This window comes from Erythranthe guttata, chromosome 1, assembly GCF_056151865.1.
Source record: "Erythranthe guttata isolate IM_541 chromosome 1, IM_541, whole genome shotgun sequence".
Classification (NCBI taxonomy): Eukaryota; Viridiplantae; Streptophyta; class Magnoliopsida; order Lamiales; family Phrymaceae; genus Erythranthe; species Erythranthe guttata.
The window spans coordinates 2,413,954-2,432,406 of NC_142533.1; the positions used below are offsets into that span (position 1 = coordinate 2,413,954).

The 18,453-nt window shown below is 37.7% G+C and overlaps 6 protein-coding genes across 8 annotated transcripts; 2 read left to right on the forward strand and 4 right to left on the reverse strand.

Annotated features, from left to right (window-relative positions):
* Positions 1-631: 631 nt before the first annotated feature.
* Positions 632-4,889, forward strand: LOC105957896 (protein decapping 5). 2 transcript variants are annotated; one of them, XM_088816467.1, is made up of 8 exons: positions 632-1,013; positions 1,236-1,336; positions 2,081-2,149; positions 2,251-2,863; positions 2,912-3,057; positions 3,924-4,121; positions 4,355-4,465; positions 4,568-4,889. In XM_088816467.1, the coding sequence occupies exons 1-8, from the start codon at positions 851-853 to the stop codon at positions 4,709-4,711; spliced, it is 1,545 nt and encodes a 514-aa protein (XP_088672593.1). In that variant the 5' UTR covers positions 632-850; the 3' UTR covers positions 4,712-4,889. The 2 variants fall into 2 exon arrangements, with proteins under 2 accessions (XP_088672593.1, XP_012837326.2); XM_012981872.2 differs by having other exon boundaries at positions 2,251-3,057.
* Positions 4,802-6,523, reverse strand: LOC105957897 (chitin synthase, putative (DUF1218)). Its single transcript, XM_012981873.2, has 3 exons — positions 5,971-6,523; positions 5,679-5,887; positions 4,802-5,357 (listed from the first exon to the last, which is right to left on the reverse strand). Exons 1-3 carry the CDS (start codon positions 6,076-6,078, stop codon positions 5,117-5,119), a joined length of 558 nt encoding a protein of 185 aa, XP_012837327.2. The 5' UTR covers positions 6,079-6,523; the 3' UTR covers positions 4,802-5,116.
* Positions 6,524-6,676: 153 nt separating this feature from the next.
* On the reverse strand, positions 6,677-10,242 carry LOC105957895 (long-chain-alcohol oxidase FAO4A). Its single transcript, XM_012981871.2, has 3 exons — positions 9,791-10,242; positions 9,434-9,703; positions 6,677-8,606 (listed from the first exon to the last, which is right to left on the reverse strand). Exons 1-3 carry the CDS (start codon positions 9,947-9,949, stop codon positions 6,771-6,773), a joined length of 2,265 nt encoding a protein of 754 aa, XP_012837325.2. The 5' UTR covers positions 9,950-10,242; the 3' UTR covers positions 6,677-6,770.
* A 511-nt stretch (positions 10,243-10,753) lies between these two features.
* On the reverse strand, positions 10,754-12,760 carry LOC105957899 (hypothetical protein). The gene is made up of 5 exons (XM_012981875.2): positions 12,497-12,760; positions 12,305-12,382; positions 11,779-11,860; positions 11,542-11,684; positions 10,754-11,131 (listed from the first exon to the last, which is right to left on the reverse strand). The coding sequence occupies exons 1-5, from the start codon at positions 12,758-12,760 to the stop codon at positions 10,928-10,930; spliced, it is 771 nt and encodes a 256-aa protein (XP_012837329.2). The 3' UTR covers positions 10,754-10,927.
* Positions 12,761-13,033: 273 nt separating this feature from the next.
* LOC105957898 (uncharacterized) lies at positions 13,034-16,189 on the forward strand. 2 transcript variants are annotated; one of them, XR_016030730.1, is made up of 4 exons: positions 13,034-13,826; positions 13,943-14,922; positions 15,249-15,345; positions 15,861-16,189. XR_016030730.1 is itself a non-coding variant. In XM_012981874.2 (2 exons), the coding sequence occupies exons 1-2, from the start codon at positions 13,330-13,332 to the stop codon at positions 14,910-14,912; spliced, it is 1,467 nt and encodes a 488-aa protein (XP_012837328.2). In that variant the 5' UTR covers positions 13,034-13,329; the 3' UTR covers positions 14,913-15,060. The 2 variants fall into 2 exon arrangements, 1 of the variants encoding a protein (XP_012837328.2); XM_012981874.2 differs by lacking the exons at positions 15,249-15,345; positions 15,861-16,189 and having other exon boundaries at positions 13,943-15,060.
* Positions 15,666-18,423, reverse strand: LOC105957873 (uncharacterized). The gene is made up of 3 exons (XM_012981847.2): positions 18,353-18,423; positions 16,219-16,688; positions 15,666-16,133 (listed from the first exon to the last, which is right to left on the reverse strand). Exons 2-3 carry the CDS (start codon positions 16,676-16,678, stop codon positions 15,817-15,819), a joined length of 777 nt encoding a protein of 258 aa, XP_012837301.2. The 5' UTR covers positions 16,679-16,688; positions 18,353-18,423; the 3' UTR covers positions 15,666-15,816.
* Positions 18,424-18,453: the final 30 nt, after the last annotated feature.

Sequence of the window (18,453 nt, forward strand, 5' to 3'; positions counted from 1 at the left end):
ACTCCTAGCCGTTAGTTCAATAGATCTCCACCGTCCTTTAAGGAGGTGGCCTAGTATAAATAAGGATAGTGTCTCATTTGTAATCATCCAACAAGAATTCAATATCCAAGCACTTAAGCCATTGTTCAACAAGTTAAGTCCGTGACAGTCTGCCCGCATTTAACGTGCCCACACAATTCATACTTTTGGGAAGTTTAAAAAAAATGCAAAAAAACTGATTTCATTTATGCACGGACAACGAAATTCCAGACGAAGAAGTTTAAAAAAAATGTAAAGAAAAATGGTTTCATTTATGTACGGACAACGGACTTCGAGACGAAGCAGCCCAGGAGAATCATGAATTATCATGTATATACAGGCCTCCGGCATAAAAGTAAACAGATGTGATGTATGTTTGATTAGTTTAGTTTGAGTTTTTTTTTTTTATGCTTTTGGGAAGGTTAAAAAAAATGATTCCATTTATGTACACGTTTAATAGCCTAAATATATAATATAAATTGGTGAATTAAAATAGATAATATATATATATATATATATATATATATATATATATATATATATATATATATATATATATATATATATATATATATATAAAATATTAAAAAAATTCAGAATATTAATTATTTAAGTAAAATAAATATATATTTTTTTTTTGGGACTATTTCGGTATTTCCCCCCAAATTATGTAACCATCGAAATTGCATACCGCCTAAAACTCCGATTCCCGTTCACACACACAACGAAACCCTAACGAAAAAAAATCGAATCAAATCTTCAAATTTTTGCGTTTTTCAATTTCAATCAAGGTTTTTTTTTTGCATCTTCAGATGCAGATGCATACCCGTTAATGGCGCAACCTTATAGTGGAAGCAACAATACGGCGTCGCCGTCGGCGGCGGCGGATTCGTACATCGGAAGTTTCATCAGCGTTACATCCAAGTGTGAGATTCGTTACGAGGGGATACTTTACTTCCTCAATCCCGATGACTCCACATTCGGCCTCAAAGACGGTGACTCTCTCTCTCTCTTCTCGCCATTTTCCACATTATATGTTCGATACGCATGTTTTCTTTTGTTGTCTTCTCGCCATTTTCCACATTAACTGAAAATCCTCTTGAAAAAAAACCTGTTGTCTTTTGTTTCGTAATATGAAAGAATGCTGGTTGATTCTTATTGTAATGGCAATATATTAATATGTTTTATTGACAGTATTTATCCGACCATTATTGCAGTGAGATCATATGGAACGGAGGGGAGAAAGAAAAACGGGCAACAAGTTCCTCCACGCGACACAATCTACGAATACATTCTGTTTCGTGGCAGTGACATTAAAGTAATTTTTGCTCGACTGAATCAAAATAGCTCTGTGATACACTGTATTATATTTGCTTAGGTTGCTTAGGTTTATCTGCTAGTCTATTTTATTAGCTACTAACATGCTTATCTATTGCTTGTTAGTTCATGACCTGTCAATTGTTACACTTCAACGTGACGATCTTGCGCTGTAGCCTGTTCCCGGCATCCTATCTCTGTCTTTCTGTTATGAGTTGACTTTTGGCTCTACCCTTTTTATTTATCTTGAACTATAACTACAACTCTCTGTCCTCTGTTATGAGTCGACTGTTGGCTCTACCCTATTTATATTGTTAGTTTAGGATTTGAACACATGACCTTTCATTTGGCGCGACTTTGATGTGATGTTTAATGATCACCCCATCTAAAAGATTAAACTTTTAGTGAGGTTAATCATTTAATATTTATTTCTCCAACTCTTTTATTATATCATCTGGACCAAAAAATATAAAATTATTTTAGCATCCTTGAATTGGTTTCTTTGGAAAGAGAATTGTTGCTTGGAATGTATAAATGTTGAAATCTCCTCTCTTCTGACGATAAACTATCATCCATTCCCAATGTGGGAAAACGGGTTCATTGCAACAGTATTCTCTGATGGATGATGTGATAGGAAAATTTTGCACGTTGTATAACTATTTCTGTAATCAACACTTTAAAATTTTAACTAGTGTTAAATCTTCGATATTCTAACTTGTTTTTCAATTCATGTGCTTCATGTCAGGATTTACAAGTTAAAACTGCACCAGTTCAAACAGAGGAACCATTATACAATGATCCTGCAATTATTCAGGTGGTTTAACATTTTTGCTAGTCGGTCATAACCCCAGTGTGTTCTTGAAAACAATCGTTTGGTCATATACTAAATTTGACATACTTTTTGCTTATGTATAGTCAAACTGTTATATGGGCCCCTCAAGTTTATCAGAATCAGTTTCAGCTACCAATGGCTCTTCAACAGAATTCAACTTTTACGGTGACCCCCCTGCTTCAACTGCAAGAACCAACCAGATTACAATGCCTTCACATCATTCCGGAACTGAGTCGGGAATATGGGGTTCTTCTCAGTTGATGCCTACTGCTTCGTCATCTTACGTCATGCCAGCACAATGGCAGGAATATAGTGGAGCACCGGGAACTACTGCTGCTCATCCCTTGCAGAATCAGGCATCGGCAGCCATGGCAGATAGAAATTTATCTGATAATGTTTCTTCCGGGCATTCATTTGCAACTTCTAATTCCACCAGTTTAACAGCTACACAAACTCTTTCTTTCGAGCCACCGTCTATGTCCTTTACTGGTCCACTTTCTTCAAAATCATCTCTGCCTTTTCATCAATCTACATTGGTAAATTCTAATGGATTGACCATGCCTTTTGCATTAACCTATCAGAACGCAAGCAGCATTGAAGCTCAAGTTGTTAATAAAGTGGTTCCTGACCCAGTATCATCACACTCTGTGCAGTCCTCAACATATTTCACATCATCTGTTTCAGATCCAATAACGGAGCCCTTGTTAAGGAAAAATCAAGCATCTCCAACTACAAACTTATCACAGCCCACTGAACATTTCCTAGGAAAAATGTTGTTCCCTGATCAGAATGATATGGGTGTTACAAGTTCGGTTGCTCCTAATTTTGCATCCTCAGCTGCTACTGCTTCTCAACCACCACTTTTGCCACTGCCACCACCCTCGCGGAAGGTAAACTCAGTAATTTGATTTATTTCATTTTATATATATATATATATATATATATATATATATATATATATATATATATATATATATATATATATATATATATATATATATATATATATATATATATATATATATATATATTATCCTCTTCTCGTTTGCTAGATAAAGTTTTTGATGAAGAATTGCTTGTTTTACTCCTTTTTTTTTTAATGGATTGGCTGTTCACCTCTGTACTTTGTTCTGGACCAATTCTTCATATGATTTGTGATTTAGACTGTTGTCAAGAATCCCAGGACATCAAATCCAATCATCTTTTATTTGGGGCTAAATGTAATAAAATTTTAGAATTATCAGTGTTCGGCAAGAAACAGGATGTTGAAATAGAAATCCCATCTTTACTAAAAGACCCCATTTAAACTATGTAGGTCTAATTTGGAGCAATTTTGGTAAACTACTACGACTCCCCGAATCATCAACCAATTTTGAAGGAATTACCACCAACTTTGTGTTTCAGTGGCACCACTCCCATTTTTGTGGTGTGGATGTATTGGGTTCGATCCCAGGAGTGTGTTGTAAGGCCATTAAAAAAACCTATTTTGAAGGAATTTCAACAGCTTGAGCTAAAATCACCAACAACTTTTAATTAAAACCCCATTTTCTACTTCACTTACTGGAACGTTCAAACTTCAAATAACATCCTGCCATCCAAAGCACATGTATTATCCTTATGTCGTAATTCTTCTATATTTAAATTGTTTTGAACTTTTTAGTTTTTTTGAAAAGATTTTGCTTGTTATATGCTTGTTACATCATCACCATGAGAGTCTTATCTTGTAACATTTTTTTTCCTTTTTGAAACTTTGCAGCTGCATGACTCGTTCCAGTTTACTGAAGAATTTGATTTCCAAGCAATGAACGAGAAGTTTAATAAAGATGAGGTTTGGGGGTATCTTGGAAAAGCAAACCAGACAGATGAAGTAGAGGGGATACAGCAAAATGGAACAAGTAACCATAAGTCTTGGGGTGATAATAACCCTGACAGGATATCCAAGACTGATTCCAAGGTTTTTTTTTTATTTCAATTTTTTTTTTTTTGGAAACTGGTAAACTCTATTGGCTATTTTTAACCCCCTTTTGGAGCTGTATTTCCATTTCATTTTGGGGAAAGATGTTTTGTTTTTGTATCTTGTGTGGAGACAATCTGTTATATGTAAAGTATGCATCTTGCAGATTTATTAGAAAATAGAGCATGCAACGCACTAGTGGCTTTTGCTATAATATTCTCTTCTGCGTGCAGCCTGCGTATAACAAAGACGACTTCTTCGACAACATTTCTTGTCAAACAATCGGCCATGGAGCTAGGAATGGACTGAATCAATTACCCGAGAGAGTGAAATTGAACTCCGAGGTTCGTCGTGGGAAAACCTTTTTTCTTTTGGTCTGCAACACTTGTTTATTGAAATATTGAATACTAATTATAACATATCGCTTTCTTTCATGTCTACTTCAGACATTCGGCAATTATCAAAGGAGACCTCCGTTTGGTTATGGTGAACATAGAGGTGGACGAGGTGAGCATCGTGGCCCGCACAATTGGGGAAGGGGTTATTATAACTACGGCAATAGAGGCCGTGGGCCCTACTTGCAGAGATGACATGGCAACAATTCGTGATTTCAAAAGGCATATGCAGTTGCTGCTGTTAAACTCGTCACAAAACCATTTTTCTATTTTACTGTAAGCTTATTTATTCTCAACAACGAACTCTTCCGGTGAAGAGTAACAGGATTATTATTAGTTACGGCAGGGTTCATATAATTTTTTGGTTCTTGAACCTGCCTCTTGTCTTGTCTACGAAAATACCACTTTACTTGGCTAATTACATGTTTTGAATAGCCGTTCATTCCGATTATACATATCGTTACAAAATTTATTAAAAAAAAAGTTACACCAATCTCGTATCCTATTTCCTAATAATTTGTTACTTTGTCTCCGTTTGATGTGTGTATTTCCGCGAGGTTGTATTTGGTTCGTATATACTATATATATATATATATCTTGTCAGGTTTCGGCTTGTGCATGATGAACTTTTCTGTTCTCTTCAGCTCTCTTTCTCCTTATGGTTACGATGGCTGAGCCGAGGCTTGAGCCGTTAGCCAGCATGGCTAGTATAGCCGAGCCGATGTAGACTCCGTCTCTAACTAAGTAGCACTCACCATCGAGCCACCCTTGACCGAAGGGTTGACCTCTGCTCATGCTTGTGCCTGTACTGATTATAATAACTGCAGTCCCAAAGCTGACCCTGTAACATTGCAGTACTCTTGCACATGTTTAGTACTATATTTTAATCAATATATATACATACATATATTGTATTATATAGCTGTCCACGTTAGAAAGTTCGAGGAAGTTGGTGTAAGATAATAACTAACAGCAGTGTCAAAGGTAACATAACCAGACAGGTTGATTTGATGTTAGGTGAGAGGGGGTTGTTGGAGCTGCTTTGGGATTTTCTTGAAGAAAAAAATATTTTATTTCAATATTTTTTTGTTTGAGTAATCCAATGTTTTGGTGTTGAAAGAATTATTTTGATTTGATTTGATTTGATTAAGAAAATACTAACCAAGAAAAAACGAGCAAACTGCATGGAACTGTAGGCTTTCTGACTTTACAGCTTCTGGACTGGGAATCCGTTGAACGGAATTTCCTGCAGATGAATAAACTTCCGACGACTTGAGTGATCGAAAGGCAGATCAAGGCGGCGATCCCCAGTTCGAAGGCGGCGCTTCTCGGCAAGTAACACCAGTTCCCATCCAATCTCAGATCATTTTTCTAGAGAGAGAAAGAGAGAGAGATTCAGTATTGTATAACAAGTTTGGAGAGAGGAAAGTTTTTTAGAGAGAGAAGAAACTGACCTTAGATTTCTTGAATTCGGCGACGAGGCACAAGGCGAAGGAGACGAGGGAAGAGGCGATGATGATTGAGAAGAAGATAGCAAAACTGTATTTGTTCAACTTTTCCATATATATATATATATATATATATGTGTGTGTGTGTGTGTGTTTCTTGTGATTGGATGAATAAAGAAATGAATGAAGGTATTGAGAATGGACAAAAGGAAAGGAGGCTTGGGATTTACTCAAAGTGATGAAGAATTTGGAGGCTTTTTTGCTTTTTCTGTTTGTTTAGAAAAGTGTTTTCATTTATTTTAAAAAAGGACAAGAAAAATCTGAATCATTGTTTGATTGAATATCAAACATTTGATATGTTAAGGTGGTGGTCAACTCTAGCACTTCCATGGTGGCAAGTGGCGGAGGTGTGGTGGTGGTGGTGGGTGGTCAAGTCAACTATGGTTTTAAAATATGAACAAATAGGGTGGTTTTATCTGGTGGTGGAAATTGGAACAAAATTTTCTAATTCAACCCATCATTTTTTTTTTTTTTAATTTATTTTGGGACAAAATGTTTTAATTCATAATTTCGAAAGATTCGATTTTTTTTTTCCAAAAAAGATATTTGAATTAGAATTGGAATATATATATACAAAAAATTACACTTATCATATCAATATTATTATGCAATTCAATCCGTCGGATTTTCGTTCCGAGTTTTATTATCCAACTTTCAGAAAACTTCTTTTTTCATTATTTAGCAAAAGTACACCAAATGACATAAACACCCTTCATAATAATAGCTTAATTACTTCACATAACTAATTAAACCAACTTTTTCCCACCAAGACTTTGAACAACACATTGTGCAACACAATAAGCAATCGCCTGAACAGTCACCATCGGATTCACCCCCAACGCCGTCGGAAAGACACTCGAATCCGCCACGAACAGGCCCCCGACCTCCCAACTCTCCCCCGTGGACCCCACCGCCGACCCCCTCGGCCCCACCCCCATCCGGCAACTCCCCATTTGATGAGCCGAGCTTATCGGCCACGACAGATTCTCCTCCAACACCCTCGAACTCTCCTCCACCACAAAGCTCTCCAACTCCTCCTCGCCCACCTCCTTCACCTTCAGAACCCGCCCGTCTCTATGGTGGGTCCCGATTTCCTCCGCCCCTGCCGCCGCCAGCACCCTCAGAACCCTCGCGATCCCTTTCCTCAGATTCTCTCGATCCGCACCGTCCATTTTGTAGCCTACGTGATCCGGCGAAGCAACGAATCCCGACCCTCGATCTCTCACCAATGCGAATAAGTGAGCAGTCCTCGAGTATTTGACCATTCTGTCCTTGATGTCTCGGCCCGAACGCCAAGGCATCAGGGCCGAGAACATTCCGGGATGCAGTGCCGGCGTCTGGATGACGGCGGCGCTGTATCCGGAATGGTCTTCTTCGACCTTCGACATCGCAGTCATTATGGCTCCTTCGTAGCTTCTCTTCTCCGCCTCGGGCCACACGTAATTACAATTACTAGACGAGGGCGAATCGGGAAAGTACCCCCACGCGTTCACCACGGGGTGGAGATGCAAGTTTCTTCCGATATTTCGATTCTTTAGTCCACTTCTTTTTAGTAGCGGGGGAGTGCAAATCGCACCGCATGCAACGACCGTTATTTTAGACTCGATAACTGCGATTTCTTTCACCCCATCACTCTCGAACATAAAAGAAACCCCGCGAGCCCCTTTTTTTCGGCCTTTTTGGTCCACGATCACTTTTAGGGCTTCACATTCGGTGAGAATTGCCCCGTTTCCGGATTCGACCAAATCCACGAGCCAAGTTTCCGAAACACCCTTCTTTTTCCCGTCTTTACACCCGAGGTTGCACCAACCACAGTGGTGGTCAGGGCCTGCGTTACGGGGGATGCTCTCGACGGGGTACCCTAATTTCTCGCACCCCTTTCTCAAAATCATGCTGTTGAACCCTTCATGCTCGAATTCCGATTGTACCCCCATCTTCTCGCAGACAACGTCGAGGGCGTTTTCGTAAATTTCACCGTCGAACATCTCCAGCTTGTGGTTTTCGCTCCAATCTTTTCTGACGTGCGGCGGGGTCCGAATCGAGGCGGACCAATTGATTGTTGACCCTCCACCGACAGTCGATCCGGCCAGGAGCAAAACATCCATATTATCGGTCCCTAGTACCCCATTCCCGAGGTACATTTGATCGATTGTTTGACCTTCTAGAAGCGAGAGGTTGCTTCTTGCTAAATAGCTCCCCTTTTCGAGCACGAGCACCTTGTATCCGGCTTCTGCAAGAACTCCGGCGACGACTCCGCCGCCGGAGCCTGAACCAACCACCACCACGTCACATTTGACAATGAAGGAAGGATCCGAAGACTTGATCTTCGCCTCATTCGAATGTGGTATAGAAACCGGAAAGCCCGATTTCTCGAGTTTGCGGAGTGCTATTTCCCTCGATTGGTTCAAATTGATGATGCCGTTATATAGGGGTCCGAATCGCTCCTTCTCGCTTATGCACTCTTCTCTGTTTTCTCGAGCTTTATCGTGTGGTGTATTATGTATCACGGGCTTTCGGGCTTTATGATCGGGCCTGCTGTAGCCTATTGCTTTCCACGAGACATTCTCATCTTTATCATCCACCTGCGAGTGATCGATTAATTAGACACGTGCACATTTTCATCGAACACGCAGAATCGAACTTCAAACTAGGCTACTAAATGAAAAATAAAAAAATAAAAAAAATTGACACTAATTAGTAATATATCGAAGCTCGATCAAGTCTATCAAACGGGCCGTACCGACTCCAAACAAATTTAAACCTCAAATCTTCATAGCTAATCTAATTCTTGGACTTGTTCTGAAGCAAAGTACAGCAAGACAAATTGAATACATTTCATCCACCAACTGATCATGAAGTAAAGAGGCCACGAGTAAATGTTGCTGACAATAAAAAGCAAATCTTTTTAGAGGTAAAAAATAAATTGAGTAAATTACGCCCACTCCTGAGGTAAGTTTAACAGAATCTTCTTACACGTGTCTTTCCTTATGATATATGTTTCAAATTCAACAGAATTTGTAATGTTCTCTAGTTTGTACTCGTTTTGTGCAAAAATGCAATTTCTTATGATCATCTTCTTCCAAAATGTGGAGCTCGAACGGGGTACAATGGATACAAACAAGGGTGGACATGTAAGAAGATCCATATATAGTTGAGGAGATGTAATTACTCAAACATGAGGGTTTTTTTTTGTAATTTGACCTTACTGCAAGGACCGACCGTAATTTACCCTAATAAATTCTCCAAGCCCATTTCAACAATTTCACCAAACATGCAATAAATTAATCCTCCATCTAACACTACCACCATCCAAGTACAAAAGAATTCAATCACCACCACATGAAGATGAATGAAAAAGAAATATTCAAAAAAAATCTTGGTAACTAATTAATAAATAAAATAAAATTACCTGAGTGAAGAAGACGAGGAGGGTGAAGATCTTGAGAGCGGCGTAGAGGATTCGGAGGAGAGAGAAACAACTATCAGACCAAGAGAGAAGAATCTGCTCCCTCTTGTGAGGCAAAACCCTAGAGAATCTCTGCAAGTACGGGAAATTCTCCGACAAGCTTTTTCTCCCACATAGTATGAATGTTCCCAACCTCGTCGACAGCGAAAACAGCGCCAATCTGCTTAAATATATCTTCGGGTGCTTTATTTTCTCTCCCAGCAACTCAGCCAGCTGCAAAAACAATTTTTTTTGATTTTATTTTTTTTTAAATAAAAAAATTAATACATGCATGGGAATTTAAATGAATTGTTTTCTTACATGGTGAGGTGTTTGTGTCATGGAAGCTGATGTTTGGTAGAATTGGTGGTGGTGATCGGAGAAATGTATGGAGGGTAAGAAGGTGTCGCAGACGGCTGTCAGTTCCTCCATTAGAGCTGCTGAGTAAGCAGCATTCTTCTTCTTCTTCGTCTTCTCCATTGATATATGATGATGTGTTCTTGTTTCTTTTCTCTTTGTTTGTTATGTATAGAGTCACTGTGTGTGAGTGTGTGAGAGAGGAGAGAGAGAGAGAGAGAGAGAGAGAGAGAGAGAGAGAGAGGCGGTCCAGTATATACTATATAGAGTAGTGCTTCGAACATTAATTTGTCGTTGAGAGTTGAGAGAGATAAATACTGTTAGACTGTAGTCAGTGGTGACGATTCTCTCTCTCTCTCTCTCTCTCTCTCTCTCTCTCTCTCTCTCTCTCTCCATAACTTCAATTGAATATGGACAACAGGACAAGAGCCAGTCTGGAATTTATATATTTTTGCTACTAATTTTTTTTTTTTACATTTTCCCTTTTTACTGTTTTTAAAGATAAAAAAAAAAGTTTAATCAAATTTGACTGAGAGAAAGAAAACTAATAAATAATAATCTTTATTTAATTATTGAGAAATGGGAGGGTTTTTTATTTTATTGTTTTCTTTTAAATAATAAAAACTTGAATATATATACTATAATTTCTCAAATCTACATAATAAAAAGGATTTTTGTAAGAAAAAAAAAATTAACAATTTGATTTATTTCTAATTGTTATAAAAATCTTGGTGTTAAATTGTGCTAATATAGGAGATTTTTGGCAATAAAAAAAAATAATACGAGGACTTTTTTAGTAATTAGAATAACCATAGGGTTCCGAATGCAATAACCCCTAATAAAAATCACATAGGAATGGGGGTTTTGTACATTTGGAAAAGATAGTTGCACTATTTTGTAATTAGACAAAAACTGAAGCATACTGCATGTAATTAATTCACTCTCTTATGAAGAAAAGATCAAAGAGTTGCCAGTTAAATCAGTTACAGTTTACAGCTTCTATATATGACATAGCTGCTTAGGTTTCTTGAAATGCGATACTAAATTCTATTTACCAAAAAAAAGAAAAAAAAAAGGTAAATAATAATAATTCATCTTCGTTCAATGATTTAGCTTCGATAGCAAGAAGAGGCAACCAGACGAGAGGAGCACGGATGCAGAGAAGCAAAGAAGATCGGCAGGCGATTGTATGACAGCTTTTTTGCTTTTGTCGAACAAACCGATTAGCAGAAGCATCACTATCACATGCCCCAGTTTCGTTTTCAGCTCATTCACCGTTTTTATTTCCAACCATTTTGGCCGTTCCTAATTCATTTGTTTCCATCAATACAAAGACCCACAAAATCACCAACCAAAAAAAAAAAAAAAAAAATTGCTCGTAAACTTCACCAAATGCAGCATTGATATTTCGACAAACTCTACTGAATTCAATTTCAAATAACGAGCTACTACCTCTGTTTGTTGTTCAGAGTCATTTAAGGTAGAGGGGAGAGTTAATAAATAGTCTCGATTTTAGAGGAAAAAAATACCCTTATTTGACAAAATTACCCCTTTGGCTTTTCAGCTTCTCTTTATCAATTCATTAATTTACGAGGGTAAAGTAGGGAAAACAGTTATGTGTTGAAACTCTAAAGCGACACGTGCAAATATTTCGGGTTGTGATGTGCGAAATTGTAACATAAGCAATTAAAAAAAAAGTGGAAATTCAAACGTACCTTGAGAACAAACATACCGAACAAATTCGACCTGTTGGGAGTTCTTCCGTCCGGATACGATTTAGCTTTATCGAGGTTACTGATGAAAAGCTCGTAAAGGCCCATGCCGAATACCAACATCACAGTCCCCAATAAGTAGACATCTAGGTTAAAAAATCAAAGTACTTTATAATTAGCTCAAAAGTCGATTACATAAATAAGTCGAAGAAGTAAAAAGCAATTTAATATACACATTACCAGTAGCTTCGACAAGCAATGTCATCACTTTCCCTCTGTCCAAAAAGTAATCTTTAAACGACGATACAATGTATGTACATCCCTGTATATATGCAACGAAGCTTCACTAATCAATATTGAACCACTAAATATCAGCCATAATTCGATAATCGGGAAGGACCTTTTTACTGATATTGAAAGCGGAATTCATAAAGTTAATGTTCAAGATAGTTTCGAGATTGTGTACGGATGAATGCATTCGGCATTAGAAAGTTAAAACTCCGTGACGGCATACTTTGACTCAACTCTCAAATCGTATACACAAATCGCCGTAGTAAATAAAACGACATTTTTTAAAAACAGAGGAATCAAAAATTGCAACTTTCATCGTAATTGAAGATAGTTCGAACATAATTATAAGGAAAGCGACATTTAGTTCCCGAAATCGCCGTACTTCATTCGTTAATACATAACAATAACAATCGAATTTTCAATAAAATCTAAACAAGGGTGAAGTATGTCAAGGTAATTAATGAAAAATATTCACCTTGAAGAAGCAAAGAAAAGATCCAATCAATGAACCCCAAACCGCAAGAATGGCGAAAAATCGGCATCCATAGATAACCTGCAAGAAAACGAAAAAACTAATAAAAAAAAAAAGAAAAACAAGAATTGTATCTCAATACTATATATATATATATATATATATATATATATATATATATATATATATAATCACCTTCTCTATATTCTCTTCTAGACTATCCAACATAGGTTGCTTCGGATTATGAGACAGACCCGCAGAACTAACATCTGATGCTACAGCGGGTACCGATGAAGCAGAGACCGCCGTCCGATGATCGGGGGTGGATCTTGCCGGCAGAAAGACAGTAAATTTGGGGTGAAATCGGAAACCCCAATTCACATTTTGAGCCAATTTACTCGATCTGCAGCAAAACGACGGCGTCGGGATTCTGGCTAGGGCTTTGGTGGGGTTCATCATGGTGATGAAAAATTGGGGATTTCTCTCATGCGGTTTCAATTTACGAAGGGGGTTTCGTGTTGAGCAGAAATGCTAGGGTTTGTAGAGTTTGGGGGAATTGTGAGTGGAGGAAGACAGCAGCCATAGACGACAATTTTTTTTGGTTGATTGGAAATCCCCAGCTGCTAATCTCACCGTCACGGTCACGATTGTCTTTCTCACAGCACATCGTGCCAACAACGGTCGACGGTGAGCCACGTCACCGGTTTGGGATAGTGACGGTTGGCGCTGTGAATGAAATGTCAAAACTATGAAATAGTGGGGTCGAAACGTAAAAAGTGAATTTTAAGTGGGTTAAAAGTGAGAGAGTTTATTTTTAGGGGGTAAAAGTGCAATTTAGAAACTATTAACACCCATCTTAACAGGGTCCTGGGTATTCGGATCCGGGTCATCGGCTTCTCCTCTCTCGTGTACTCTGATCGAAGTTTTTTTTTTTCCTACATCAAAATCACCGGTCGGCGAATCACCGCCGGCTGACAGTAAATATTCCGACCATAGCCGGAAACCTAATTTTTAACACACAGATACACATGCACCGAAATTTGACTGATGAAGCACTGAAATATACACAAATGGCGGCGGAAAACTTGAGCTCTCTACCTCCGGTGCCGCCAATTCGCTTCCCTACGTACATCACAGCCGTAGACATCTCTCCCCAAGCACGAATCCTCTGCGAAATCCTCGCCGCCGCGCCGGTTCACGAAGTGGAGGCGCGTCTGGGATCCACCCTAATTCAACCCGACCCGGAAACCGCCCAGCAAGTCCTGAAGCTATCGTACAACAATCCGTCGACCGCCGCCAAATTCTTCCGGTGGGCGGGGCTGGCGCAGAAGCACACCGGCTATTCGTGGAATCTCATGGTGGATTTGCTGGGGAAGAATAAACTGTTTGAGCCAATGTGGGACGCAATTAGGTCAATGAAGCAGGAGGGTTTGCTCTCCTTGACCACATTCGTCTCGGTTTTCGAGAATTACTGCATTGCCCGGAGGTTCGATGAAGCTGTCATGACTTTCGATGTTATGGAAAGGTAAAGGAGTCTTTTTTTTTTTATACTGCATTTTCTTCAATTCAAAATAACAGAAGAACTGCGTGTGTGTGTGTGTATATATATATTTGGTCATTGAAGTTAATAAGTTTACGCAGGTACGGAATTCCACCCGACATCGTCGCGGTAAATTCGTTACTGAGCGCCATGTGCAGAGAAGACAACCAAACGGTGAAAGCGCTCGAGTTTTTCGATAGAGTAAAAGCCAAAATACCACCGGATGCGGACTCGTTCGCCATTCTATTAGAAGGATGGGAAAAGGAAGGAAACGTAGCCAAGGCCAAAAACGCGTTTGGCGAAATGGTGATCCGCGTCGGGTGGAGCCCAGATTACATGTTCGCGTACGACGCGTTTTTAAACACCCTCGTTCGCGCATCGAACGCTGACGAGGCGGTCAAGTTCTTGCAGGTAATGAAGGGGAAGAACTGCTTGCCAGGTTTGAGATTCTTCTCCAACGCGCTTGATGTTTTCGTGAAGCAGAAAGATTCCGTACACGCTGTTATGCTGTGGGATATAATGGTGGGCGGTGGATTAGTGCCGAGCTTGGTGATGTACAATGTCATGATTGGTTTGCTAACGGCCGACAATAATATCGAAAACGCCATTCGCCTGCTCGATGGCATGGCGTTCCACGGCGCTTTCCCAGATTCTTCGACTTATAACATGATCTTCGAGTGTTTGATAAAGAATAAAATGGTTCGTGAGGTCGGGAAGTTCTTTATGGAGATGGTGAAAAACGAGCAGCAGCCAACTCCTGCGAATCTAACTGCGGCCATAAAGTTGCTGTTTGATGGGGATGATCCGGAAATTGCGATCGAGATATGGAAATATATGTCTACGAACAATATTTCGCCCCGTGACGAGGGAGCTAATGCGGTGCTTCTTGGTTTTTGTAGTATGGGGAGGCTCTCGGATTTGAGAAGGTTTGCCGAAAAGATGATCGATGAAAGAATTATAATCAATGAGTCAACAATGACGAAGGTGAAGAATTGTTTCTATAAAGAGGGGAAAAGTTCGCGCGAAATCTACGACCAGATTTCGAGAAAGTGGAAATCTTCGTACGTTTAACGGATTTAGTGTACGTTGAAATTGCAGTAGGCTGTTTTTCTAGGTGGTTTCGTGAAAAAAAAAACTACGAATTTCATGTGCTTTTTTTCCATTGTATAATATATATATACATACACACATATATATATTATATACTTATTTTAATTTATTTTTTCCTTCCTCGTAAATTTATAATTTACAATGGTTTGTTAGCCAACCATGGATTTGAGCACGGTATTTAACTTTAGATTTGCAGAGTAATTGAAAGGAACGACTTTGTCATCGATGCATTTATCGGTGAACTGTTATGTGAAATGCCAAAATTAGCCTCCAGCTTTTCATCTTCTCTGTTTGCAGTATTCAGGTGAGGTGCATTTCATGATACTCCGGACTATTTATTGATGATGTGGCGAAGGATTGACTTTCTTCGGAATGTTCCAATTTCGTTTTCACTGTAAGTTCCATCACTCGGTAAAGTACTTCTAATCATTTATTATTGAATCTGCTTACATATATTGTACTTGGGAGTGGAAATCGAATGGATCGAATTGGAATTAACATTTTGAAGTGCAAAACTAATCCCAATTTAGTTCCGAAAATTTGGAAATTGGAATAAAAAAAAAACTTTTCCAAAATTTGATTTTTTCGGTTCAGATAGGCGGAATTTCAAAATTTCTAACTTTAGCCACCTATAGTATAAAATACATTGAAAATATTTCAGAACTGAAATCGGACCGGAGTCTAATATGTATTCTGATTATCTTCGAAAAATTAATATCGGAAATTGCATTAGATAAATATCTTTACTAGAAGTCTAGAACGACGTGAAACAAAATCTATGTTCGAACTAAGGAATAAACTAACATGGTTTAAAATTTAAATAAGTCTGTGATAATGTTCGAACTAAGGAATAAACTAACATGATTTAAATAAGTCGTGACGCCGTCCTTATTTCCATAATGCCGTTAGGGACCCAATCTAGTGATGGCTGTTCATCGTCGATATACAAGTATTCATACATTGGCGACTCATCATCCACGGCTGGCTCCAACTGAAGAACGTTGCCGCCGGGGGCCCAATTGTCTACTTTACGCGTAACATGGAACCCCATCTCCTGCAACCTCACCACCCTCTCATTCATCTCCAATGGCAAGTCCTCGATTTTCATTCGCACGCTAAACAGTGTATTTAACATGGCTAAAGGCCTAGGCAAATACATACCCGCATGCTTCGCGTACCATTCTAGTACATACACAAAAGTTAAAAAAAAAAAAATTAAAAATTCAATAAAATAAAAATGACACAATGGAGAGGTAAGTGATCATACCCATTGAAGCGAGATCGTTATTTTCTTGAGCGTAAGCGGAGATTTGGTCGACGTAAGCATCGGCTATTTGGATGGAGTAGAGGTTATGTTGTAGGGAGAACTCACTGGAAGCCATGGCTTGTTGTAGTGAGACCTTGGCTTGTTGTTGTAGTAAGATGGGAAAATCGGGCAAGATTTGCTCGTGGGCCCTCAACATCTCTACTTTAGCTCTCGCTTCGGGGAGAGTGAGAGCTGTTTCTTGTGAGTATGCCCTAAGGAGGTACGCCATGAGGTAGGCCATTTTACGAAACTCTAGAACCACCTTCTGCTCGATTTCGTTGTGTTGTTGGATTTCATTCGGGTAAGGGTGGTTTTGTATGGCTTGCATGGGCGACGGCCCGATATTGTTGGCCATGCGAGAAATATATGATTCCATCAACTTCTCGAGATCGGCAATGTTGTTCGAACTTACCGACGACATTTTTTTTTTCCTGTTCGAAACATGGTTTTAAAATTCTTCGATTATCCCCAACTTATAGACTCAAATTAGGGATAATTACACTTTTGGTCCCTCATGTTTGGTGCGATTTCACTTTTGGTCCCCCTTGTTCCAAAGTGAACAAAGTTCACCTCTAAGTTTCAATTTTAAACATTTTTGGTCCATGCCGTTACATGTCCGTTAGCAAGTAACGGAAAACACTATTTTAGGGTAAAAATGAAATTTTAAAATTTTTAGGGGCTGAAAAATAATTATAAAGTTAAAATAGACTACTTATAATTTTTAATAATAAAAAAATAAATTAACGAAAATTATTTTTTTAGTATATTTAATATTATTATAATTATATTACATATAATTAAATTTTTAATAATAAAAAAATCAACTAAACAAATTATTTTTAATCATACTTAATATTATTTTCAATTATACTACTTATGATAAAAATATTAATAACAAAAAAATAATTAACTAAACAAATCATTTTTAATTATAATTAATTTTATTATAATTGTACTACTTACAACTAATTTTTTAATGATATTTTTTTTTTGCCAAAAAGGTTTTATTATTTCACTATGATAAAACATTTTAGGGCCTCTTTAACGCAAGGAAAAAGAGTGCCCCAACAATGGCAATAAAAAATCCGAAGAGACCCTATCGAGTCTTTTGTTTTTAATAATAAAAAATAAATTAACTAAATAAATTATTGTGAATTATATTTAATATAGTTTTAATTATACTACTTATGATTTTTTTAATAAATAAAAAATTAACCAAATAATTTCATTATACTTAATATTATTAAAAATTTAATTATAAGTAGTCTATTTTAAATTTATAATTACTTTTCAGCCCCAAAAAAATTTAAAATTTAAATTTTCACCCCAAAATAGTGTTTTCCGTTACTTGCTAACGGACATGTAACGGCAGGGACCAAAAGTGTTTAAAATTGAAACTTGGAGGTGAACTTTGTTCACTTTGGAACAAGGGGGACCAAAAGTGAAATCGCATCAAACATGAGGGACCAAAAGTGTAATTCTCCCACTCAAATTATATATAAAATTTGGGGCAAAAACAGAATAAACACACCATATATAATAATAATACTTCTTCATAATCAAACAAACAACAATATTTCACATTCAAAACTCCCAAAAAATCATAACAACAATAATAATAATAACAATAATAATAATAATAATAATAATAATAATAATAATAATAATAATAATAATAATAATAATAATAATAACAATAATAACTAGGGCTGGGACTGGGTTGGTTTTTATCCACTAACCGACCCATTACCGACCATATTTTTAGGCGGATAATCAATTTTTAACCGATCCATTGGATCGGGTCGAAAATTTCAACCAACCCATCTATAATGGGTCGGTTGGTGGTTTCTAATATTATCAAAAGTTAAATTTGAGCAAAAATGGTTTGACGGATGGGTCGGTTTTTAGGCTGGTAATCGACCGACCCAACCCAGTCCCAGCCCTAATAATAACAATAATAATAATAACAATAATAATAACAATAACAATAACAACAATAATAATAAAAATAATAATAATAATAACAATAATAACAATAATAATAACAATAATAACAAGAAGAAGAAGAAGAAATTAAAAAGCACAGAATACCAACCTTATGTGAAATAGGTAGCCCTAGATTCGTTCTTGGGGAAACGCCTTCAATATATTATATGACAGGCTAGGTTAGTAGACGTGGCAACTGATTATTTATTT